At 38.4% G+C, this 23,351-nt stretch overlaps 5 protein-coding genes across 6 annotated transcripts in view; 4 read left to right on the plus strand and 1 right to left on the minus strand.

Moving 5' to 3' along the window:
• LOC104768619 (glycine-rich RNA-binding protein RZ1C-like) lies at positions 1,562–5,006 on the plus strand. 2 transcript variants are annotated; one of them, XM_010492635.2, is made up of 4 exons: positions 1,562–1,706; positions 1,830–1,955; positions 3,869–4,413; positions 4,505–5,006. In XM_010492635.2, exons 2-4 carry the CDS (start codon positions 1,845–1,847, stop codon positions 4,788–4,790), a joined length of 942 nt encoding a protein of 313 aa, XP_010490937.1. In that variant the 5' UTR covers positions 1,562–1,706; positions 1,830–1,844; the 3' UTR covers positions 4,791–5,006. The 2 variants fall into 2 exon arrangements, with proteins under 2 accessions (XP_010490937.1, XP_010490938.1); XM_010492636.2 differs by lacking the exon at positions 1,562–1,706 and having other exon boundaries at positions 1,864–1,955; positions 2,299–4,413.
• Positions 5,386–6,979, plus strand: LOC104772118 (protein RNA-directed DNA methylation 3-like). Its single transcript, XM_010496766.1, has 5 exons — positions 5,386–5,730; positions 6,017–6,270; positions 6,356–6,511; positions 6,631–6,789; positions 6,893–6,979. Exons 1-5 carry the CDS (start codon positions 5,517–5,519, stop codon positions 6,977–6,979), a joined length of 870 nt encoding a protein of 289 aa, XP_010495068.1. The 5' UTR covers positions 5,386–5,516.
• On the plus strand, positions 7,440–15,079 carry LOC104772119 (protein RNA-directed DNA methylation 3-like). Its single transcript, XM_010496767.1, has 19 exons — positions 7,440–7,784; positions 8,071–8,324; positions 8,410–8,565; positions 8,685–8,843; positions 8,947–9,030; positions 9,141–9,208; positions 9,520–9,662; positions 9,949–10,202; positions 10,288–10,320; positions 10,559–10,624; positions 10,735–10,878; positions 10,960–11,062; positions 11,138–11,287; positions 11,366–11,420; positions 11,530–11,594; positions 11,749–11,818; positions 12,190–12,226; positions 12,329–13,873; positions 13,957–15,079. The coding sequence occupies exons 1-19, from the start codon at positions 7,571–7,573 to the stop codon at positions 14,851–14,853; spliced, it is 4,497 nt and encodes a 1,498-aa protein (XP_010495069.1). The 5' UTR covers positions 7,440–7,570; the 3' UTR covers positions 14,854–15,079.
• On the minus strand, positions 15,512–20,314 carry LOC104768620 (probable pectate lyase 13). Its single transcript, XM_010492638.2, has 6 exons — positions 20,064–20,314; positions 19,438–19,641; positions 18,518–19,225; positions 18,199–18,415; positions 17,732–17,937; positions 15,512–15,892 (listed from the first exon to the last, which is right to left on the minus strand). Exons 2-6 carry the CDS (start codon positions 19,599–19,601, stop codon positions 15,664–15,666), a joined length of 1,524 nt encoding a protein of 507 aa, XP_010490940.1. The 5' UTR covers positions 19,602–19,641; positions 20,064–20,314; the 3' UTR covers positions 15,512–15,663.
• Positions 21,693–23,351, plus strand: part of LOC104772121 (shugoshin-1-like) — a 4,619-nt gene continuing 2,960 nt past the window's right edge. Inside the window, exons 1-9 of the mRNA XM_010496768.2 lie at positions 21,693–21,969; positions 22,095–22,201; positions 22,286–22,375; positions 22,465–22,502; positions 22,601–22,709; positions 22,819–22,842; positions 22,942–23,007; positions 23,107–23,148; positions 23,251–23,347. Of these exons, the coding sequence (XP_010495070.1) occupies positions 22,145–22,201; positions 22,286–22,375; positions 22,465–22,502; positions 22,601–22,709; positions 22,819–22,842; positions 22,942–23,007; positions 23,107–23,148; positions 23,251–23,347 (523 nt within the window). The 5' untranslated portion in view covers positions 21,693–21,969; positions 22,095–22,144. The remainder of the gene's footprint in view (positions 21,970–22,094; positions 22,202–22,285; positions 22,376–22,464; positions 22,503–22,600; positions 22,710–22,818; positions 22,843–22,941; positions 23,008–23,106; positions 23,149–23,250; positions 23,348–23,351) is intronic.

Genomic DNA, 23,351 nt, shown 5'->3' on the forward strand with positions numbered 1-23,351 from the left:
TTCGTTTTTATATAATCACACACATGCAAGACCTCAAATGTGATATCTTTACCAGCAAATTTTCATATGTATTTAATGTGTCCCTCTAAAATTTAGAGATTACGATTTATCGACAGGGCCATGCCTAGCTATAGTGTAACAAAAAAATGCATCAGCCTCAGGCCCCTACATAATATATAAAATTTTGGTCTAATGCTTCAAAAAAAAATTCATTTATGTTTTCCACTTGAATTCAAAACCAAATTCTTATATCAAAAAAAACTTTTTCTTTCCTTATTTTATTTGACATAGGATTGTTGTTTTAGACCTCTTTATTATTTTTTCGTCTTTATTATTTATATATGTATATATTTATATGTTAATTATCAGTTAAAAAAAACAATTACACTTTAAAACTTGCCTTACTCGACTATTCAATCTACAGGTAAACTGTTTATCGAAAAAGAAAATCTATAGCTAAAAATCTACTCGCTTGAGATCGTTATCATATCATATGCGCATTTAAAAAGAGCAAAAGTAAACACAATTACGTTATATGTTAACATCACTATTTTCTTAGTTTTGATTTAACATTTTGTTATTATTATAGGCAGGTGCAAAATACTATTTATAAATAGGGAATATGTACTATGATAGTAGGTATAATATATGATATGAAATACAATTCCTCTCTAGATTGTATTGCTCCAAAACTGTGGGCTGGTTAAACTTAGTTTATTGATTAATTAATGCGTGATTTAGGTCATCTAAACATTGTGACTTGGATCTCACGTGGAATCAAGCTTCTTGTATCTTATTTTATTGTAAAGCAAAGTTTTATCAAATTTTATTCGCACGTATTTTCTATAGGGATATATATATATATATATATATATATATATATATGGTCAAGTTATAAACTAAAAGCTGGCTAGAGTGAAAAGAAAAACCTCAGCTATTTATTCTATTAACATAAAACATCAAAACCCTAAACAACCATGAAAATTTGCTTTTGCGTACCCTCTAAGCAAAAAAAAGAATAAAAAAAAATTGCTTCTTGGTATGTAATTTGTAAAGATTAAACACGGTAAGAAGTTCGAGCCAAATGACATGGTTTTACACTGACAAAGCCGATAAGAAAAAAAACCCTTATTTGACACAAGGAAGTGTAGAATATTATAGTGATGTACTGATGTACATTCTGGAATCTGGATAGTGGATATGAGAACAATCTTCCTGTGCATAAAACTCCAAAACAAAACAAAAAAAAAGTCACTTTGAGTCGAATTGGATATATAGTCTCTGACGACAATTTTAAACAGTGATGATCTGATCACTCTTAGAACATGTATGTACTGCTACTGCTAGATTTGTGAGAACGGTATGAAACAAAATGTGTCACAGATTGATTATTCTGTAGTTAATGTTTAAATGACCTCATTGAGCTGCAATGCTGCATGAATATTCTTGGGCCTCTAATATAAAACTGGACCTGGTCTTGGTACTGGGCCTATCTAATGTTGATATTTTAGCCCTTTAGGCACACTTGTAGTGTGTTTTCACCTTTCTCGTGCGTGGCGGAGCAAACTCAACTACCATTTTAGGGTTTCGTCTTGCCATTAATATTCTTGTGAGAGGCCAAAGGAAACAAAAAATACGATTCAGATAATATTTTTGGGAAAATTCAGAGTTCCGTCAACAAGAAGAAGAGAGAGAGAGACAGAGAGGTAACATGATTCTAATTCGTATAATTATCCGATAGTTTCTAGGTTTTTGCTGAATCGTTTTAGATTTTTTGTTTGTTTGATCGTTCACCTGAATCCTGATTTGTTGTTGTTTTCGGTGTTTAGACGAGTGACAAAAAAATGGCTGCGAAAGAAGGGAGTAGGATTTTTGTCGGTGGTTTATCGCCGGAGGTGACAGAAAGAGACCTTGAACGAGCTTTTACCCGCTTCGGAGACATTCTCGATTGTCAGGTACGATCTTGTGTGTGTGTGTATATTAATTAGGGAATTGCTTTTGTAGTTGATTTCATAATCTTGTGCCTGCACTACTCTTCTGGGTGTTTCTGAAATTTTGGATATGTCAATTGAAGCTTTCTGTAGCAATTGCTGATAAGAATTGAACATGTCTATGAGTAGCTTTGTAGTCTTTCAAGTTAATTGTGGTTTATCTACTTGTGCCGATTGTGAATTGTTTAAAATAGCGTTAGAAAAATGTGACTTACTTTGTATTATTTCTCTCTTTTCACCTATTGATTGTGTTCCTTTTTTTTTCTTTTCCTGGATGCTGGTATTGTATCACTGAAACAACTGTTAGAGTGATGAATTAGGGATTGATATTGATCAGAGCTACATGGTTCAAGTTGAGAAAGAATTTTAGGAAATACAGTAATGATTGGAATTGTTTTGGGATTCACAGTTTTGGGATTTGTTTCACGAGGTTTCTTCAGTTTCTAGATGAAAGTTCTTTATTTTGATCTGGGAGGGAAGACTGTTTTTTTTGTTACTCAATGATTGAGCTGTGTGATTCTTGACTTCTCTAAGTATGCCGACACTGGGGTTTTGGTTTCCTTCCTGAAAATGTTCCTTGTTACCGCTCTTACATTCTGTGTGAAGATCCTGAAATAGGCTACTTTAGGAAGAAGGGCTAGTAATTCAATGGTTTTTAGCTGGGCTGGGATGCCTGATTTGGTTTTGAGTGGTCAATTTGAGATGCTACCCAGTTTAGGCCACGTTCACCGTTCTCCTTCAGGTGGTGAAGATTTTTAGTAGCCCCTTGCAGTTTACTCACTGGCTAAACGCACTCTTTATGCTTCAGTAATAACGTTTGTGTAGTCATAGTTCTGGATACGCCCAGTCCACATTCAGCTGTCTTTCTGCAAGATTTCGTTTCGTCCGGATACCCTCAACGTCAATGCAAGCAGTTTAAGTACTTGAGGATAGTATGACCTGCCCAATGGAAAATTACACTCAGTTGAAGCAGAGATGTCAAGGTTTCTTTGATCATTTGGGACTACCTCTCCTTTTCTTATCCCAGATTTCTTACTTGTCTTTCTTGTCGGCTGTATGCTTTACCATCACCTCGCTTCACATGCCGTGTGTGGTTAGTAGGAGTTACATGGATTTGATATTTTCCTTTCTTTGTGTTTCTTCTCTAGCCTAACACATGTCCTAATTCACAAATTTAAGCCAATTAAAATGATTCTTGTGCCTGGACCACACATTTTCTAGATCCACCAACCCCAATTCTCTGCGCTTATCTTTTCTGGAAGCTTCTGAAACGTGATAAAGTTTTTTGTGTGAGATGGAATTCTGCATTTCTGATCTTGTTGGCCGTGGTGCTATGTAAAGAGTTGTCACCTCCGGTAGATCTGAATGACTTTTGCTGGATCAAGGCCAGATGATTTCTGCGTATTGAGAAGAAACAGATGTTTGATCAGGAAACGAGTACAGCCAGAGCCAATTCACTGACTTGCTTCTGTCTGTAAACCTTCCTCTCTTTAATTTGTAACTATATCACCTAGCTGCTGAGAATAGGGATTAACTAGTATACTGTTTAAGGACATTAGTAGAGGAAGTTGTCTTTGTTGAACTGAGAAAAAACTGTTAGTGGTGTCTGCTACCTCTGCTTGAGATTGTAGACTTGCTTTAAAGCTGCTTCAGTTTCTGGGGATCTGTATTGTGATTTGCTCTGAAGTTGAGGTTGATTGACTATTTACTACACAAAGCAGGGTCACAGTGTATGCAGTGAACCTTAAAACGGATGAGTGTTTTCTTGATGTCACATGGACTTGATATGCTCTTTCAGATTTTGCAATCGTTTCAGTTTTAGCTACACGTATGAATATATCTTTGGGAAATCAGCTTTTATGGTGTGTTGTGTATAGATCATGCTGGAAAGAGATACTGGTCGTTCACGAGGATTCGGGTTTATCACTTTTGCTGATCGTCGTGCTATGGATGAGTCCATCAGAGAGATGCATGGAAGGGACTTTGGTGATCGGGTTATCTCAGTGAACAGAGCTGAACCAAAAGTGGGGAGAGATGATGGAGAAAGTCATGGCTCAAGAGGTGGCAGAGACAGTGGCTATTCATTTGCTGGAAAAGGAAGCTTTGGTGGAAATGCAGGTGGAGGTGGAGGTGGCCGTGTTGCGGAAGATGAATGCTTCAAATGTGGACGGGTTGGGCATTGGGCTCGTGATTGTCCGTCTGCTTCTGGTGGTCGTGGTGGACCTGTTGGTGGTTATTCTTCTCGTGCTCCTGCCTTTGGAGGATCTGATGGGCGTGTTGACCGTTATGCTGACCGTGACCGCTATGTGGACCGTGAACGCTATATAGATGATCGATATGATGGTGCTGCACGCTTTGGTGCTAGAGACAGGTTTGACAGCAGAGAAGCCTACATACCCCGTGATCGATACGGCAGTGACAGGTTAGATTTAAGCAACTCAATAACTGTATGTTTAAAGGTTATCAAATTGACTTGCTTTCTTTACAGATGTTAAAAATCTATGATTTGACAGGTATGGAGCCCCGGCTGATAGGTTTGCAGGGGGTGATAGATACAGCCGCGGGTCAGAACGTTATCCTCCAGCGAGCTATGACAAAGCCCGGTCCTTTGAGAGAGACATAGTCCCGAGTGCAGGCGGTGACAGGTACAGTGGTGGTAGAGCCGGTGGGCCCATACGTGGAGGAGATGAGGGAAGAGGGTTTAGAAGCAGAGCCGGTGCTCCTTATGAGAGGCCGAGCCGAAGTGGTGGTGGTGGTGGAGGAGCTTATCCGTCGTCCTCTACATTTGACCGTTACTAAGCCATGAATAAAGAGTGATATTTGATGCTTTGTTAGGGTTTATATACATTCAGTCGTCTGTTCGTGTGTGTGTAATGAATGAACGTCTCTGTAAGCGTTCTAGGTGTAAAAACTTTTTTCATATATTACTATTAGTCTGAAGAACTGTTTAGCTTTGTATTTTGGTTTGTTTTGGAAAAAACATTACATGACTTTGAGCTTGAGTTTTTTATGTTACCGTGCACACATAAATTAGCCTATTTAGTTGAGGTATACGCGCAGGCTTTTTTTCCTAAAAAGGATTTTGATTATTCTTTGATACGAATTGCTAGTTTATGGGAAGATGATGCTTCATATCTTTCTTTCTTTTTGGATTGTAAGGGATATACATTAAATTGAAAAGGTTTGATGAAAAAGTTGAGAAAAAATCAGAAGGTCGAGAAGTTAAACAATAAAGAGAGTCCTGACGGAAAAAAAGACAAAAACAATGAAGACTTAAAGAGAGTCCAATTGCTTTTGGATAACAAAAAGGCCCAATTGCTTTGGATTACAAAAAAGGCCCAAAAGAGTTAAAATAAAAATAATAAATAGAAGAAATAAGGCAGTCAAAGTCGTAGAAACAATCGCATCACGCTCAAAACGTTTTCTTCTTCACTCTCTCTGCTTCTTCTTCTTCTCTCTCTCTCTCTCTCTCTCTCTCTCTCAGAGAATGCAATCGTGAAAACCCTAAACCCGCCGTGAAAGAAGATGGATCGCAAGGGAAAGGGTAAACAGGTCGCCGGAAATAGTTCGTCTTCCGGCGGAAAGAAAAGGAAAAACACCGTCGAATTCAGAGATGAAGGTTTGAGGATTAAGAAGCGGAAAAACCCTCAAGTTCTTCAATTCTTCGAGGAATCCGCTGAAGTTGGCTACTATGGAGGCAGCTCCGACGAAGATGATGACGGATTAGGTTTCCTTAACGGTAATTTCTCTTTCTCTTGTTTCGTTGATTTTTCTTTCTTCCTTGCATGTGTTCATTGCTTCGTTTCGTCTCTTGTGAGGACTCCTATTTGATGGGTTTCGTCTTTTTTGTTTCTACTTAGATTTTTACCTTGTAAAGTATCGATTTTTAGGTCATCTCTGTGGAATCTAGGGTTTTTTGTTTGAAATTTTCGAGCTGTTTTGTCTAGTTTTAAGGTTTGCATACTCTTTAGAGGCTGAACATTGCAGAAGTTTTCCACCTTTATTTGACTACTCATCTGAAACAGATATGGAAGACGAACCTGAGGTTGTTGAAGAGAGTGGTAAGGCTGGCAAGGGAGAAAAGGGAAACTCCTCCTCTTTTGTTTTTCCAAAGGAAGAAGATATTAACGAGGAGGAGTTTGATAGGATAATGGAAGAAAGATACAAGCCAGGTTCTGGTTTTCTTAGATATGCTGATGATGATGTGAAAGATTCCATTGAGATGGATGCTCTTGCTCCAACTTCCAAGGATCCTCCCATTTGGAAAGTCAAGTGTACGGTATGTTGTTTAGCTAAGGGTTTACTTATGCTTTAACCCAGTTTGTTCCTACTTCTGCTGACTCCTTTTTGATTTTCTCCTGTAGATTGGACGGGAAAAGCATTCGGTTGTCTGTCTCATGCACAAATTTGTTGAGATGAAGAAGACAGGCACCAAATTGCAGATCATATCTGTCTTCTTTGCGGACCATGTCAAGGGTTTTATTTTCATAGAAGCGGAAAAAGAACGTGACGTTCTCGAGGTATTGAACATTTAGCATACCTATGTTGGAATATTCTCGTACTTATCTTACAGTTTGGAGGATATTGGTTGGGGATAATCATTATGTGTTTGACATTCTGATTTGTCTTATTTTCCTAGGCATGCAACAATTTAACTGGTATATACGCTACTCGGATGGGGTTAGTTTCTAAAGACGAAACTCCAAATCTGCTAACTGTCCAGAGGAAAACAAAAAAAGTTTCTGAGGGAACATGGGCTCGTGTCAAGAATGGTAAATACAAAGGAGATCTTGCTCAGGTACAATATCCTTTGCTGTATATATTTCCTTTTCAGCTTGTTGTCTTCGTAAGGGTAAAGCTAAGTTAGCTAACTAATCTGTTTATGCTCTATATCCTTGTAGATTGTGGCTGTGAGTGACACTCGAAAAAAGNTGAACGTCTCTGTAAGCGTTCTAGGTGTAAAAACTTTTTTCATATATTACTATTAGTCTGAAGAACTGTTTAGCTTTGTATTTTGGTTTGTTTTGGAAAAAACATTACATGACTTTGAGCTTGAGTTTTTTATGTTACCGTGCACACATAAATTAGCCTATTTAGTTGAGGTATACGCGCAGGCTTTTTTTCCTAAAAAGGATTTTGATTATTCTTTGATACGAATTGCTAGTTTATGGGAAGATGATGCTTCATATCTTTCTTTCTTTTTGGATTGTAAGGGATATACATTAAATTGAAAAGGTTTGATGAAAAAGTTGAGAAAAAATCAGAAGGTCGAGAAGTTAAACAATAAAGAGAGTCCTGACGGAAAAAAAGACAAAAACAATGAAGACTTAAAGAGAGTCCAATTGCTTTTGGATAACAAAAAGGCCCAATTGCTTTGGATTACAAAAAAGGCCCAAAAGAGTTAAAATAAAAATAATAAATAGAAGAAATAAGGCAGTCAAAGTCGTAGAAACAATCGCATCACGCTCAAAACGTTTTCTTCTTCACTCTCTCTGCTTCTTCTTCTTCTCTCTCTCTCTCTCTCTCTCTCTCTCTCAGAGAATGCAATCGTGAAAACCCTAAACCCGCCGTGAAAGAAGATGGATCGCAAGGGAAAGGGTAAACAGGTCGCCGGAAATAGTTCGTCTTCCGGCGGAAAGAAAAGGAAAAACACCGTCGAATTCAGAGATGAAGGTTTGAGGATTAAGAAGCGGAAAAACCCTCAAGTTCTTCAATTCTTCGAGGAATCCGCTGAAGTTGGCTACTATGGAGGCAGCTCCGACGAAGATGATGACGGATTAGGTTTCCTTAACGGTAATTTCTCTTTCTCTTGTTTCGTTGATTTTTCTTTCTTCCTTGCATGTGTTCATTGCTTCGTTTCGTCTCTTGTGAGGACTCCTATTTGATGGGTTTCGTCTTTTTTGTTTCTACTTAGATTTTTACCTTGTAAAGTATCGATTTTTAGGTCATCTCTGTGGAATCTAGGGTTTTTTGTTTGAAATTTTCGAGCTGTTTTGTCTAGTTTTAAGGTTTGCATACTCTTTAGAGGCTGAACATTGCAGAAGTTTTCCACCTTTATTTGACTACTCATCTGAAACAGATATGGAAGACGAACCTGAGGTTGTTGAAGAGAGTGGTAAGGCTGGCAAGGGAGAAAAGGGAAACTCCTCCTCTTTTGTTTTTCCAAAGGAAGAAGATATTAACGAGGAGGAGTTTGATAGGATAATGGAAGAAAGATACAAGCCAGGTTCTGGTTTTCTTAGATATGCTGATGATGATGTGAAAGATTCCATTGAGATGGATGCTCTTGCTCCAACTTCCAAGGATCCTCCCATTTGGAAAGTCAAGTGTACGGTATGTTGTTTAGCTAAGGGTTTACTTATGCTTTAACCCAGTTTGTTCCTACTTCTGCTGACTCCTTTTTGATTTTCTCCTGTAGATTGGACGGGAAAAGCATTCGGTTGTCTGTCTCATGCACAAATTTGTTGAGATGAAGAAGACAGGCACCAAATTGCAGATCATATCTGTCTTCTTTGCGGACCATGTCAAGGGTTTTATTTTCATAGAAGCGGAAAAAGAACGTGACGTTCTCGAGGTATTGAACATTTAGCATACCTATGTTGGAATATTCTCGTACTTATCTTACAGTTTGGAGGATATTGGTTGGGGATAATCATTATGTGTTTGACATTCTGATTTGTCTTATTTTCCTAGGCATGCAACAATTTAACTGGTATATACGCTACTCGGATGGGGTTAGTTTCTAAAGACGAAACTCCAAATCTGCTAACTGTCCAGAGGAAAACAAAAAAAGTTTCTGAGGGAACATGGGCTCGTGTCAAGAATGGTAAATACAAAGGAGATCTTGCTCAGGTACAATATCCTTTGCTGTATATATTTCCTTTTCAGCTTGTTGTCTTCGTAAGGGTAAAGCTAAGTTAGCTAACTAATCTGTTTATGCTCTATATCCTTGTAGATTGTGGCTGTGAGTGACACTCGAAAAAAGGCATTAATAAAGTTAATTCCGAGGATTGATATTCAGGCCTTGACCCAAAAATATGTAGCTACCCTGTTTTCCCGCTCATTTATTTGTCTATGCCACTACTTTTTGTGTTTGTTCATGTCATCTCATTGTTTTCTCTGTGCTTTGTCGTTAACTTTCTTGCGCAGGGTGGGGGAGTTACTATCAAAAAAGTCCAGACTCCAGCTCCAAGATTGATCAGTTCAAGCGAACTCGAGTAAAATGCTTGATCTTTTCTTCTTCTTTTGTAAATAGTTACCAACTTTCTAAACTTTATTGTCCCCTCTTTCNTCTCTCTCTCTCTCTCTCTCTCTCTCTCTCAGAGAATGCAATCGTGAAAACCCTAAACCCGCCGTGAAAGAAGATGGATCGCAAGGGAAAGGGTAAACAGGTCGCCGGAAATAGTTCGTCTTCCGGCGGAAAGAAANGGTTACACCATCGAAGGAGGAGATACTAAAATTTACGCCTGTAGACCGAAAAGAAACTTGTGACGTAGAGTGGATTTCTGAAATTTATGGTGAAGAAAAGAAGAAAAATATTANGAGATGAAGGTTTGAGGATTAAGAAGCGGAAAAACCCTCAAGTTCTTCAATTCTTCGAGGAATCCGCTGAAGTTGGCTACTATGGAGGCAGCTCCGACGAAGATGATGACGGATTAGGTTTCCTTAACGGTAATTTCTCTTTCTCTTGTTTCGTTGATTTTTCTTTCTTCCTTGCATGTGTTCATTGCTTCGTTTCGTCTCTTGTGAGGACTCCTATTTGATGGGTTTCGTCTTTTTTGTTTCTACTTAGATTTTTACCTTGTAAAGTATCGATTTTTAGGTCATCTCTGTGGAATCTAGGGTTTTTTGTTTGAAATTTTCGAGCTGTTTTGTCTAGTTTTAAGGTTTGCATACTCTTTAGAGGCTGAACATTGCAGAAGTTTTCCACCTTTATTTGACTACTCATCTGAAACAGATATGGAAGACGAACCTGAGGTTGTTGAAGAGAGTGGTAAGGCTGGCAAGGGAGAAAAGGGAAACTCCTCCTCTTTTGTTTTTCCAAAGGAAGAAGATATTAACGAGGAGGAGTTTGATAGGATAATGGAAGAAAGATACAAGCCAGGTTCTGGTTTTCTTAGATATGCTGATGATGATGTGAAAGATTCCATTGAGATGGATGCTCTTGCTCCAACTTCCAAGGATCCTCCCATTTGGAAAGTCAAGTGTACGGTATGTTGTTTAGCTAAGGGTTTACTTATGCTTTAACCCAGTTTGTTCCTACTTCTGCTGACTCCTTTTTGATTTTCTCCTGTAGATTGGACGGGAAAAGCATTCGGTTGNTTACAAGGTATGTAGTTATTCACCATCTCATTATACCCTATGTCCTGTCTCTGATGAGTTGCAAAATATTCCAGGTTCTGAAAGAAGGTTTAGATGGACCCGTTGTAGTCTCTGTCGGAAAAAAGGAAATGCTGAATGGACCATTTGATTCAAAATTTNATAGAAGCGGAAAAAGAACGTGACGTTCTCGAGGTATTGAACATTTAGCATACCTATGTTGGAATATTCTCGTACTTATCTTACAGTTTGGAGGATATTGGTTGGGGATAATCATTATGTGTTTGACNAAGATTTCCAAAGGCCCATCCGAGGTGTGATTATAAATTTCTTATTCTTGTTTGTTTCTGTCGCACTTTTCTTTCCCATAATGAGGTGAGCAGTTTTGTGTAAAAACTTCTTACTTTTCGAATCACAAATTCAGGGTAAACAAGGAGTTGTAAGGCAAGTATACAGAGGGATCATATTTCTTTATGATGAGAGCGAGGAAGAAAATGGTGGATATTTCTGCTGCAAATCACAATCGTGTGAGAAAGTTAAACTCTTTACTGAAGATTCCAGTGAGAAGGTAAGATAGCTCAGTCCCTGCAGCTATCTTTTGATACAATTGCAAGTTCTTTGTGTTCTGATGATATCCTGTTTTTTGCAGACTGGTGGATTTGATGCTTCAGCTTTTGGAGATTCTGTATCTTCCCCAAAATCGCCACTATCTCCTGAAAAAGAGTGGCAGCCCAGGGAAAAATACAGTAACTGTATGTATGGAGGGTTATTATAATCTAGCTTCTTTTTACTACCTTAGGCTTCTCACAAATGATTATCAAATGCAGCCAATAAAGGAGACAGAGGTGGCATGTATTCTATTGGCCAAAAGCTGAGGATACGTGTTGGTCCATTGAAGGGGTATCTCTGCCGTGTAATAGCTTTACGCTATTCTGATGTTACAGTCAAGCTTGATTCCCAGCATAAGCTTTTAACAGGTTTGTTTTCATGCTTTTACTCCTTTGATTCAATACTCTTCTGCTGCGCTTCTGAATATTTCTAATGATGCATTTCAGTTAAAAGTGAGCATCTTGCTGAGGTTCGTGACAGAAACACTGTGTTAAGTACAAGGTAAGTTAACATGAATCTCTTCAGACTCTTGACTTCTTCCTTGCATAATTTCATTGTCCTTTCTGTCAAATACCAACTTCTCTAACACACTGTTTGTTTGTTATATAAGTGGGGATCCGGGGAGTGGTTCCTTTCAACCTTTTGACATGCTTGGGACAGAAGGCAGCTCTGGAGGTTGGTGTTTCTTGTGCACGTTCAAAATTCTCTTCAATTCGTCTGCAATTACTTATTGCATACCTGCGTTATGGTTAAATGCCCTGAAGTATATGAACATTTGCAAGTCACCTATCCCATTTCCTCATAACTGTTCTGCTTTCTCATATGGTAGACTGGACGAAAGGAGTGGGCTCGTCAGGAGAGGTTGGTAACTGGAATATAGGAGCTGCGTCTACTGATTTGTAAGTCTATTTTCCCAAAAGTAGATATGGTTTCCTTGGTTTTAATTGGATATACCTGTTTTAATTGGATATACCTCGAATTTGGATCTAGTTCGTTCAGATTTTATTGCTGGGGTGTAAACAAACTATAGGTGTGATACGCTTTCTTCGGCTGATCTTTGTGTTGGTTCCTTCTCCGGTTGGTTTTGTTTATTTGTTGGATTTTGTCCGTTGGTATTAAAAGTTAAGGCAGGAGAGCCTCAATATTGAACGTATAATGATTTAACTGTGCCGTGACGAGTGTGTTGATACTATATAAATTATGAATTTCTTACTGAGCTGATTTGTTGAAATCGCTGTTACAAAATTTTGATCTCATGTCCTTGTTACAGGAACACATGGGGCAGTAAGCCTACGTCTGACATTTCAGTAAGTCTTGAACTTGATATTTTTAATGTTGTTACGTTTATAGTTTCAAGGGGGACAAGGAACTTGCAGATTCTAGATGTCTCAAGGTTTCTTACTTTGCAGTTTCAGCAGCCGACAGTTCCGGATGATAATACTTCAACGTGGGCCAATGCAGCAGCTGAGAAAAAATCGTCCTCGGCTAGTGATCAACCTGGTGGTTGGAATTCCTGGGATAAACCACCTGCTTCTGAAGCTGATACTGTTGGTGGGTGGGGAGATGCAGGTGCTTCAAAAGTTGAAGCTTCTTCGTGGGAACAAGGAGCTTCTACTTCCACTGTTGCAGATTTAGGTTCCTGGGGCACGCACGGTAGAAGCTCTGATGGTAATAAGCAAGCAGAGGACTCAGTATGGGGTAAACTATGTGAAGCTTCTGAATCTGGTTTGGAAAAGGGAAATGGAGAATCTAATTGGGGTAACAAAGATGGAAATTCCAGCGCAAATAACAAAGAGGGAGCTTCCTGGGGACAACAGGATAAAGGCTTTGACGGGAGCAAGGGAGACTCTGCATGGGATAATCAAGGTGGAGGTTTTGGTTCAGGAGAAAGGAAAGATGGTTCTTCTGGTTGGAACAAGTCAGCAGAAGATTCCAATGCCAGTAGTAAGGGAGTTACTGGCTGGGGTAAACCAGATGATGTGTCTTCATGGGGTAATCAGGATAAAGGAGGGTCCTCATGTGTTGAACCTGGCGGTGGTTCTTCATGGAGTATGCAAGACGGGGGATCGTGGGACAAAAAGGACGACAGAGGATCATCATGGAGTAAGAAAGATGATGGTCATAAGGATGACGGAGGATCTTCATGGGGTAAAAAAGTTGATGGAGGATCTTCTTGGGGCAAAAAGGATGATGGAGGATCATCATGGAGTAAGAAGGATGATGGTGGATCTTCTTGGGGAAAAACGGATGATGGAGGATCATCATGGGGTAAGAAGAATTACGGAGGATCATCATGGGGTAAGAAGAATGACGGAGGATCATCATGGGGTGAGAAGAATGACGGAGGATCGTCGTGGGATAAGAAAGATGACGGTCACAAGGATAACGGAGGATCTTCATGGGCTAAAAATGTTGACGGAGGATCTTCTTGGGGAAATAAGGATGATGGAGGATCATCATGGGGCAAGAAAGATGATGGAGGATCTTCTTGGGGTAAGAAAGATGACGGAGGATCATCGTGGGATAAGAAAGATGACGGTCACAAGGATAACGGAGGATCTTCATGGGCTAAACATGTTGAAGGAGGATCTTCTTGGGGAAAAAAGGATGATGGAGGATCTTCTTGGGGTAAGAAGAATGATGGAGGATCATCGTGGGATAAGAAAGATGACGGTCACAAGGATAACGGAGGATCTTCTTGGGCTAAAACTGTTGACGGAGGATCTTCTTGGGGAAAAAACGATGATGGAGGATCATCATGGGGCAAGAAGGATGTGGGAGGATCTTCTTGGGGAAAAAAGGACGATGGAGGATCGTCGTGGGATAACAAGGATGATGGAGGGTACTCGGGACAAACATTTGATAGGGGAGGACGTGGGTTTGGTGGGAGAAGAGGAGGTCGTCGAGGTGGGAGGGATCAGTCTGGGAGGGGAAGATCCTTCAGTAATTCCGAGGTTAGTTTGAGAAGAAACTTTTTGATTTTTATTTTGTAGTCTATGTTGTAGTCTCTCATATTGTGAATTTCCAATGGTTGTAGGATCCAACTCCATGGAATAAACCAAGTGGCGGATCTAGCTGGGGCAAGCAAGACGGTGTTGGTGGCAATGGTTCTGCCTGGGGTAAGCAGAATGATACTAGTGGTGGATCAAGCTGGGGCAGGCAGAATGATACTAGTGGTGGATCAGGCTGGGGCAGGCAGAATGATACTAGTGGTGGATCAAGCTGGGGCAGGCAGAATGATGGTGATTCCAAACCTTGGAATGAACACAATGGTGCTGGTCGTGGGTTTGGTGGAAGAAGGGGAGGAGGGGGATTCCGAGGAAGTTTCCGTGGAGGTAGAAACCAATCAGGTAGAGAAGGAGGAAGGTCCTTTGATGGTGATCAATCATCTAGCTGGAAAACAGACAATCAAGAAAACACTTGGAAGAGCGACCAAAGTGGTGGATCAGACTGGAAAAAAGGTTGGGGAGAGAATTCAAACGGTAGCAAGCCGTCCGGTTCGTCCTCTGGTGGTTGTGCCGGTAACTGGCCTGGCTGGGATACTAACTCAAAGAAAGAAACCAATGATAAACCGGGAAACGAAAGCAAATCAGCTTGGGGAACCAGTAACGATCAGGCGACTACCGGAAACAACACTGACAGTTGGAACAAGAAGCCTAACAGTGATGTTGGTACGAGTGGAGAAGCTGATAACGCATGGGGCGGCAAAACAAATGCAGTGGAGTCTTCACCAAGTGGCTCGGCAGCGTGGGGAACCAGTAACGATCAGGCGAATACCGGTAACAACACTGACAGTTGGAACAAGAAGCCTAACAGTGATGTTGGTACGAGTGGAGAAGCTGATAACGCATGGGGCGGCAAAACTAATGCAGTATCGTCCTCACCTAGTGGCTCGGCAGCGTGGGGAACCGATGACAAAAAATCTGGATGGTAAAAAAGAAATCCCGAATTGACTTGTAATTAAACTTCCACTATCTATCTCTATCGAAGTCTCAACTCTAAACTCTAGTTAAACGCCATGAGGTGTGTCTTTTATTTAGTCTCTGGACTTTCCTTTTTTTGGCCCTCGTGGTTCAGTTTGTTTATGCCGTTGCTAAGACTGATCAAGGACCGATTTTTTGTAGCTGTTTATAATGGCATTATTTGCAGCTTTTTATATACTTGGTAACTCTTCTATAATGCTTACTTGAGTAGGGATGCAACAGTACCACTTAAAACTATGTTGACAAAGTCGAATTGAAACAGCATTATTGTTGTTTATAATTTAATGATTAAAACATGACAAAAAAACATTAAAGGAAGCTGAGAGCTTCTTGAAGTTGACTTGTTACCCAACTTAAGTTGGTCATCACTCCCATCAAACTCAGTTCCCTTATTTTAATTGCAAATATGGTTTGTCGAAAATTAGAACAAATCATTCAGATGACGGTCAACAATGAAGAAAATTAGCTAATTAGAAGTCCCTATTTCATATACCTCTCTACTCTTTTTCCCCCTTTAAATTAAATCCAAACAGTATGAAGATTCCTCCAGCCAATTGATAATCCCCAATTTGGGACCAAAAAAGTTAAGGCATCAAACAAGAACAAAAATACTTTATATATTTCCCATATTTTACAACTTGCAAGTGCGTTTGTACCTTATATAATCTGTATCTCTGTATATAAATAAATACGTATATTCGATTTTTTCATATATTTTTTTGTACTAAAAATAAGAAACCGGTGAACCAATAAATTAATTATCATCTCGTATGGTGTGGAATATACCAATATAAAATGACGATAAATAGAATCGACCAGACTTGTCCTGGCCTTGGAGCCACCGCACCGCTATTGTTACCGAATATCACTGTAAAAATGCCGTCATCACTGTCGCTGCTGCCGCCGGGTCCACTTTTACTGTAACCGCGTGTGATGGTCCCACCACCGTCCGTCATTCCGGAAAAACTTCCTCCCTGGCCGTTTCTTCCACTACACCACCGAACCATATAATTATTATCAACAACCATAATAATGTTATTACCATAATTATAATGTTATTATAATAACACTAATTCGTTGTGAGTGTGTTTTGTCAAAAGATGCTAACACAGTAACATGAGTCTTTGATCAAATGGACGAATCAATGTAAAAGTTTAAAAGTGGGAGTAAAGACGAAAAACAAGTTGCTCCATCACATGCATCATCCTTAACATAATAGAGATTTTATGACTTTTAAAGTTTATTTGAGTAAATAAGATTGAAATTGACGACCCCAACTAGCTTCCTAAGTTAGCTACCTCCAGCAAACCGGTATTAATTAAGTAAGATAAGTATTAGTAATTAAATCCGGGGAAACTAAAGTAGTTTGACAAAGAATATAGAACTTTTGAAAGCAAGAGAGAATCCTCCATCCTTCTTTTACTTTTGCAAAAGAGGGTCAAATGTTAAGTTCTAACAAATTAAGTTTTTAAAACGATAAAATACATGCACACCAAGTAGGTCACGGAGACGCATACACACACATACTATATATGCATGACTGTTTATTCCACCCTACATCTAAGTAGCTAGATCGAATCTATATAATATAGTCTTCGAAAAGGTCCCACTAGGTATTGTTTTTTTTTTTTGCTGGAAAGCAGATGATTTGAATAAGGGAATATATCCAAAAATATAAACCTATTTATAAAGGCAATTTAATTGGTTTATTTGATCCGATAATCAAACCCTAATTAAATGTGTCTTCGTACCTTAAATAATGTGAAGAAGAACTATTGCACAAGGAAATGAATCTTTTCTTTTTTTTTTCTTGAGAAAAAAACTTAGAGATATACCAAGTTGCTAAAGAATGAAACACTAAACCCTAAATTTATGAAGAACTTGCTATTAAGGACATGAATCTTTTTTTTGTTGTTGTTGAGATATAAAGATATTCTATATCGTCCAACAAAGAAAACCACTAAACCCTAATTTGGTGAAGAAATGGTATTAAGGAAATGAATATTTTTAATAGCTTCCATATCTCTATTTGCATGTAATTGAGGAAATACGATAAAGCATCAGGAAAAGCATATAGACACTATAGAATGGCTTTTTGGTTTCTTTTTTTCTCATCTTTTAGAAATTTAGATCTCCGATCCACACGCTTCGCACGTGGGAGATAAATATAAAAAAAAAGTGAAAAAGAAAGAAAAAGCTTTATGCATGTTCATGTTAACGTCATGGTTCTCTTTTATCGCCATTTCGTAAATATCTCGACACTTAAGTGTGAAACTCACCTAAAATCCGAAACATCCAAGACATGCATAATACTACTACACTATCCTGTTTTTATTTCCCTTTACGTCCGACATATATATAGTTTTGGGGAAAAAAAGTTTGCTCGCACAAAATAATATTTATATGTTTTTTGGTAAAAAATGATGATTAAATTATAGTGAAGAAGCTAATCTTCATATTTTGAGAAAGAGTCAGTTAGGTAAAGCAAAAGTAAAAGATATATAACAATAGACAAACCAAAATTATTTTTAGTAGTAATCATTTTTGGAAGTCATTACTAAAAAATACCACCAAATTTTTGAAATTCTCACGAATTAAGTGAAAATATGTTTGTATTATCATTCTTACAAACATATTTTATTTTTTATTTATAAAAATATGTTTGTAAGAATGATGTAAGAAAAATATATTGTTGATGAAAAGCATCAATAAAAGAATATTAATTAAAATAATAGAATAAAGAATAGAGGCAAAACCGTACTTAAAAATATGCTAGTTTGGGTGGAGGAAGCAATACTAGAGTAGGTTATAGTACGCTTATCATCATACCTGGGATCGCCGAAAACGCCGGCATTGACCGTGAGTTGGTCAATGATAGCGGCGGCTTTAGGCTGAACACTGGTGGCTCTGGCATAAGCTGGGCTTACTCCATCACCTGACGGCACGAAAAAAGCTCCATTAATCATCACGTCACCTTCCGTTCTCCAGTTCCATCCCGACCAATGTTTCTCGTTAGAGTCCACGCGCTTCGTCACCTTCACAAGCAACAACACAGCGCGTGTGAACCCAAAGTGTCAACATCATAGACGACAAAATAATGTTACCGGCAAATAAGACTCAGCCGGCGCGTAGGGTTACTCTCAAGTGGCCCAATATTGCATGACACGTCAGTAAATAAAGCACACACCGACCCCATTAATATACTTATCCAGTTTTCAAAAGTGAGCTTTTAGGACAAAACATTCAAATAACATTTTGTAATGTAATAATATTCTTATAATACATAATATATGTACCTCTTTGGCGTTAGGGTCAATAGGTGCGGTGTAACGGTTACCCTGACTGTTGATCGTAGGGCTAGCACTACCGCCTATTGCATACATCTCCCACGCCGTGAAATCGTTGTTAACCACGTGGATATAACCATGTCTACACCGTGGCATCCTCTGCACGAGCCCTTCCCCGAAATGGTTGAATGCTATTGTTACTTGCATCCCCTTGTCCGCCGTGTACCTTTTTGTAATAACAAATTTGGGTTAAATTGATAAATTCGAAAAGTTTACGTTTTAGTTAGAATATTAATGAAACTAAGGGGATTAAAGATGAAATAATTACCGGTCGTCGTGACCTAAGAGCATAACCTCGTCGTGATGATAGAAATAGTTGTTGGAAACTGTGACGGCGGTGGAAGCGAGGATGACGTCGATGAGTCCGTCGGTACAGTACCCGAGAGAGCAGTGATCGATCCAAATGTGATGCGAAGCTGAAACTGAGATTCCGTCTCCGTCAGAGAGTCCTCGGAACCCGACGTGCGTCGGCGACGAAGCGACCAGTGTGTTCCCCGAGGGTTTACAATGGTGAATGTGAACGTTGTGGATGATGACGTGGCTCACTTGCTGGATCGTGAGACAACCATGTCCGGTGATTTGGATGTTCGTTCCTCTTCCATCGATTGTTTTGTAGCTTCCGATGATGAGCTCGTGTTTGAGTTTGATTCCCATGTCGCCTGAGAAAACGATCCATAGTGGTTCAGGCTGGATCACGGCGTGTCTAAGTGTTCCTGGAACTGGGTTCGCCGCGTCGTTGTCTGAAGAATCGGTGACGAGGTAAAAGCGACCGCCTTTGCCTCCGAGTGTGCCTTGTCCGAAACCAATTGAGCAATCGGCTAGTCGTTGGCGATTTGCCGCCCAGTTTGGGTCGCAGCGCCAACAATCGTCGATTGGGTTCCCGGTGATGCAAGAAGGTATTGGCGACGACGCCGTCGTGCCGTCGTCTTGTTGGTAAGGTAGAAGCTGTCTTCTTGATAAAGAGTCGTTGAGTTTTCTGCATTGAGAAACAGAGAACGTTAAAGAAACAGAGGAAATTGCTCTGTTTTTTTTTTTTGATAATGCCAAAAACAGAGGTTTTTAAAGATTCAAAGCTTTTATCAAATTTAAGTTGAATTACTTGATAATTACAAAAACCCTGAATGATAAAACATGAAAGTGAATTAAACCCTGCTAATGAAATAGAATATAATGCAAGAAAAGTCATACCTTTGTACATTAAGAACAACATGTTCAGGGAATGGGTGTTGGTGTGGGAGAGAAAGATTGAAGATTGATGTTGTTGAGGTTGAGGTTGATGCTCTTCCATGTTGGGAGAGAGAAAGCAAGAGGCAAAACCAGATAATGCAAATGCTCCTCTCACGAGCCACCATTATTAATAAAAACCTCTTCTCTCTCTCCTATTATCTCTTTCTGAAAAGACTAGCAGAATTTAAGAAACTGAAGTTTCTTAAATATCGGTTTTATGGGGATTTGTGCAAATTTGGTATATAAAGAATAAACAAAAGGTCAAAAGAATGTTATCTCTAGTTTGTTTCAAGTAGAAGAAAAGAAAATTGAGAGAGAGAGGGAGTGTGTGAAAGGAGAGAGAATCCTTTAAAGTGCTTAATCTCAAAACTATTTCTCTCTCCTTTCTTCCCAATCTGATTCTTACTTTTGGAAGAGTGACTCAGTTTCTAACTTGCATTACCCAATCATCGACACATCCTTCTCTCCAATACAATCTTTTCTATGGATTTAGTCGCCTTTACATGTCATTAGTTACGGGACAAAACTATGCTATTGTTGTTTTTCGATATTGTTGTATGAAAGGTATAAGAACGAACGACACATACCTCGAAAAAACTCGAACGCAACGCAAGAATTCTCTTCGTGAAAGATTTATTGTTACGATTTTGACCTGCAATACAAGCAAAAACCCTAAAAGAATTTGCAAACACACATAAGGACAGATTCGTTTGTGAAGACTATATATCTTCCTCACATATTTCCATGTAAACTTGTTTTTAATGAAAATTTTCTCACACATGGAAAGTTTTTGTAAGATTACGGAATGTTTAGAGAACGGTAACAATTTGTAAATTTTCTTTTTAGTGAGTGCAAACTTTATAAGGGTTTAAAATAAGATAAGGCTTTTTGTCAGGAGGTTAAAAGTAAAACTTAAAACAAAAAAAGTGAGTTTTCTTACATATATAAAGGAATCTTTTAAGGATTCCTTTCCAGAAAACGATTACGTGCAGATTAGATAATTTTTATCGTGTAAAAGGGAAGGTGAAACAAGGTGAATGTACATATATGAATCGGTTGAATTTTAGAAAGCTTACAATTATTTCGAAGTAAAAAATATTAACACACAAAAATTCTATATATGGAAAACTAAATTGTCTCATTTTACCAAATTCTTATTTAAAATTTGACACAATCTTATAAGTTCGATTATTCGAACGACTAATCCAATGATTATTGTTTTGAATATCCGTCAAGTAAAATGGTAATGAAAAGAAAAAGAACAATAATCAATAGAGTTTTGACCTAGAGATACTAATTTTACCTAACCCATAATGGTCATCGCTTATAACTTTGTCTTTTAATCGAGTGTTTTTAATCAAATGTATCTCTCGAGTTCAGTAAAGAAATCGAATCAATTAAAAATTATTGTAAATAGTTTTGAATTTTGGTAAGCCAATAATATGATGGATGCTAATTATAATCGACAAAGGTGGCTCCCCTCCAACAACTTATCCATATACATTAATTTATCGCAAAATTTCAAATGGAGTATTTGTTTTTGAGAATGTAATCAAAGAAAAGAACAAAAAAAATAATGTTGAAATTGTGAAATAAAATGCATAAACAATCTGAGGAAAGTGATAGGTTATATAAGAAAGAAATAATGTACTATCAATTCAATAAAATCGGCTATGTATATAAGAGATCTGTACAACTTGGTATTTCTTTTGGTGAGAGATTCTAGGCCAACTTGGCATTGTTAATGTATTTTAATTAACACGGTTTTAGGCAACAAATATGTAATGTTTATTATTTATAATCTCTTGTTTAGGGAGAGAATACCTTTGACGTGAAACTACAACTACATCACCAGCTGTATAATGATGTACACAGAGAGGTGCTCAATTCCCATAAACCCTAGTAGTCCTAATTTCAAATAAATTTAAATTTTCGATTCAAAAAAATTATGGTTACAAAATTTTATTTATCTTGAAAACCGAAACTAAACATGAATTAAAATCAAACAATTGAAATGTCATTAATTCCAGAAAAATATGGAAAAAGTGCCTTATGGGCTATGGCTAGTTTATTTCAAGCCCAATAAAGAAAAAGTAGTTAAGAGAAGAACCATGACTTGAACCAGCCCAAATAGAGTGCGATTGAATTTGGTAATCAGATAAGCGAACCGATTTTATTAAAAACTTGATGAATTAGCCGGGTGAAATTTTTCGTAAATCAGATAAGTGAACCGAATTGCCGCCGAACGAACCGTAGTCTTTCAGTCTTCTTCGATAGAGAGAATCTAGGGTTTGTGGAAACGAGGCAGTCAGTTCTCGTCGGATCCCCCACAACCACATCCGTAAGCAGAGCGACGGCTTTGTGAGTCTCTGAATTCACAGTGGCGTCGATTTGTCTGAGGAGACATTTGTTGATTTCCCGTTTTCGTTCGAAATCACGAATTCTGAAAGCTCAGAGAGAGAGAGAGAGACGAGTCCTGCTATCGTGTTACTCGTAAGTTAACTTCGTTTCCCAATCGCGAATCCAAATTTGTTTAGCTTTTAGTGGAATCGAAGTATGAGTGAGGTTTTTTGAGGAATCGTTGATGTGCGTCTGATTTAGTAGCCGGGTGTCTCCAGATTCCGAGAATCTATAGGTCAGGTGAGGGGATGGTATAGCAGATGAAAGGATGGTGCTAACTGAATTGAGCCTTGACTATTCAAATAGGGGTTTAGGTTCTCAAAAGGTTAAAAAATTTGTCCATACCTCTGAACCAAAAAATTTATTCCATTTTCTCCGCTGCTGTTACTAATGGATTAGAAACTTGCAGGATCCTGTTAAAGAAATGAACAGAGAGGAGATGCAGCAGAAAGAAAATATGCTATTCTCTTCTCAGGAGTTTGCTCAAAAGCTTCAAAAGGTATTGCCTTTCACTTTGTTCTTGTTGAATCGTTCGTGGCATACTGTATGATTCTGATTTGGTTGCTGTGTTTGATTTGATTTTTGTAGGAGAACATGACACTGATGAAAGCCTTAGCACACCGAAAGTAAATATCCTGTTTTCGTTGGAATGTGTAGGCTTTTGAGTTTCATAAACGTTTTTTCTTTTTAATTGGTAATCTTGGTTTCTTTTTTGTGGATACAGTAAAATAGTCGAGTTGAGTGGTATTGAGTTTCAGAAACTGAGGATCAACTTAAGGAGTGTGCAAGAAAAGAATTTGCAGCTTGCGCAGGCAAACAGTCAGATGTTGGCGGTGTGTCTCTCATCTTTCTACCGTTTGGTTTTGAGATGATTTCTAGATTATTTGAAACTATATGATTAAATATGGCTCAATTGGTCTTTTTTCTTGTTTTTCCTTTCAGGAACTCAATACAAGTAGAGACAGAGTAAGCTTTTTTAGAACTGAAGTCTCTCAATTTGAGTCTTTCTTGAGTTGTTATATTACAAGTTCTTCAATCATTTGGCATTGTCTGTATTTTTTTCAGCTCAAGGAACTCCAGCATGAACTTGGCTGCAAGAATGCATTACTTAAGGTCAAGAAACAGCTTGAGGCAAGTTATCGCCTTGGTTTGTAAATTTTCTATTGACTGTAGTTTATCTGAGAAAAAGTTAAAAACAATGAGAATTTTTTGTTTTCTAATTTTCTCCAGGAGCAAACGCTTCCACGTACAGATCATGCATCGAAAGACAAGGTGCTTACTTGAATTTTCCTTACTGACATTCTCATAATAGGAATCTATCACCTTTTGTTCAACATCGTTTTCACACTATTTGGCTTTGTTAATGACGTCAAGGTTTTAGTAAACGCTTCTGATGGGGATTGCAAAACCTTTCAGGTGCATGACATGAATCAAAAAGATACCAAAAGAAAGCGGACGTCGAGGATAAAACGTAA

This window comes from Camelina sativa, chromosome 20 (assembly GCF_000633955.1).
Source record: "Camelina sativa cultivar DH55 chromosome 20, Cs, whole genome shotgun sequence".
In the NCBI taxonomy this organism is placed as follows: Eukaryota; Viridiplantae; Streptophyta; class Magnoliopsida; order Brassicales; family Brassicaceae; genus Camelina; species Camelina sativa.

What these genes read in the sequence shown, in the direction of transcription:
- LOC104768619 (XM_010492635.2), top strand. Translation starts at nt 1,845, where the DNA reads ATGGCTGCGAAAGAAGGGAGTAGGATTTTTGTCGGTGGTTTATCGCCG. An exon ending in GAGACATTCTCGATTGTCAG is followed by an intron (nt 1,956 to 3,868) that starts GTACGATCTTGT and finishes TGTTGTGTATAG; the next exon opens with ATCATGCTGGAAAGAGATAC. An exon ending in GATCGATACGGCAGTGACAG is followed by an intron (nt 4,414 to 4,504) that starts GTTAGATTTAAG and finishes ATGATTTGACAG; the next exon opens with GTATGGAGCCCCGGCTGATA.
- LOC104768620 (XM_010492638.2), bottom strand. Translation starts at nt 19,601, where the DNA reads ATGGTGGCTCGTGAGAGGAGCATTTGCATTATCTGGTTTTGCCTCTTG. An exon ending in CTCTTAGGTCACGACGACCG is followed by an intron (nt 18,416 to 18,517) that starts GTAATTATTTCA and finishes TATTACAAAAAG; the next exon opens with GTACACGGCGGACAAGGGGA. An exon ending in TTGACCCTAACGCCAAAGAG is followed by an intron (nt 17,938 to 18,198) that starts GTACATATATTA and finishes TTGCTTGTGAAG; the next exon opens with GTGACGAAGCGCGTGGACTC.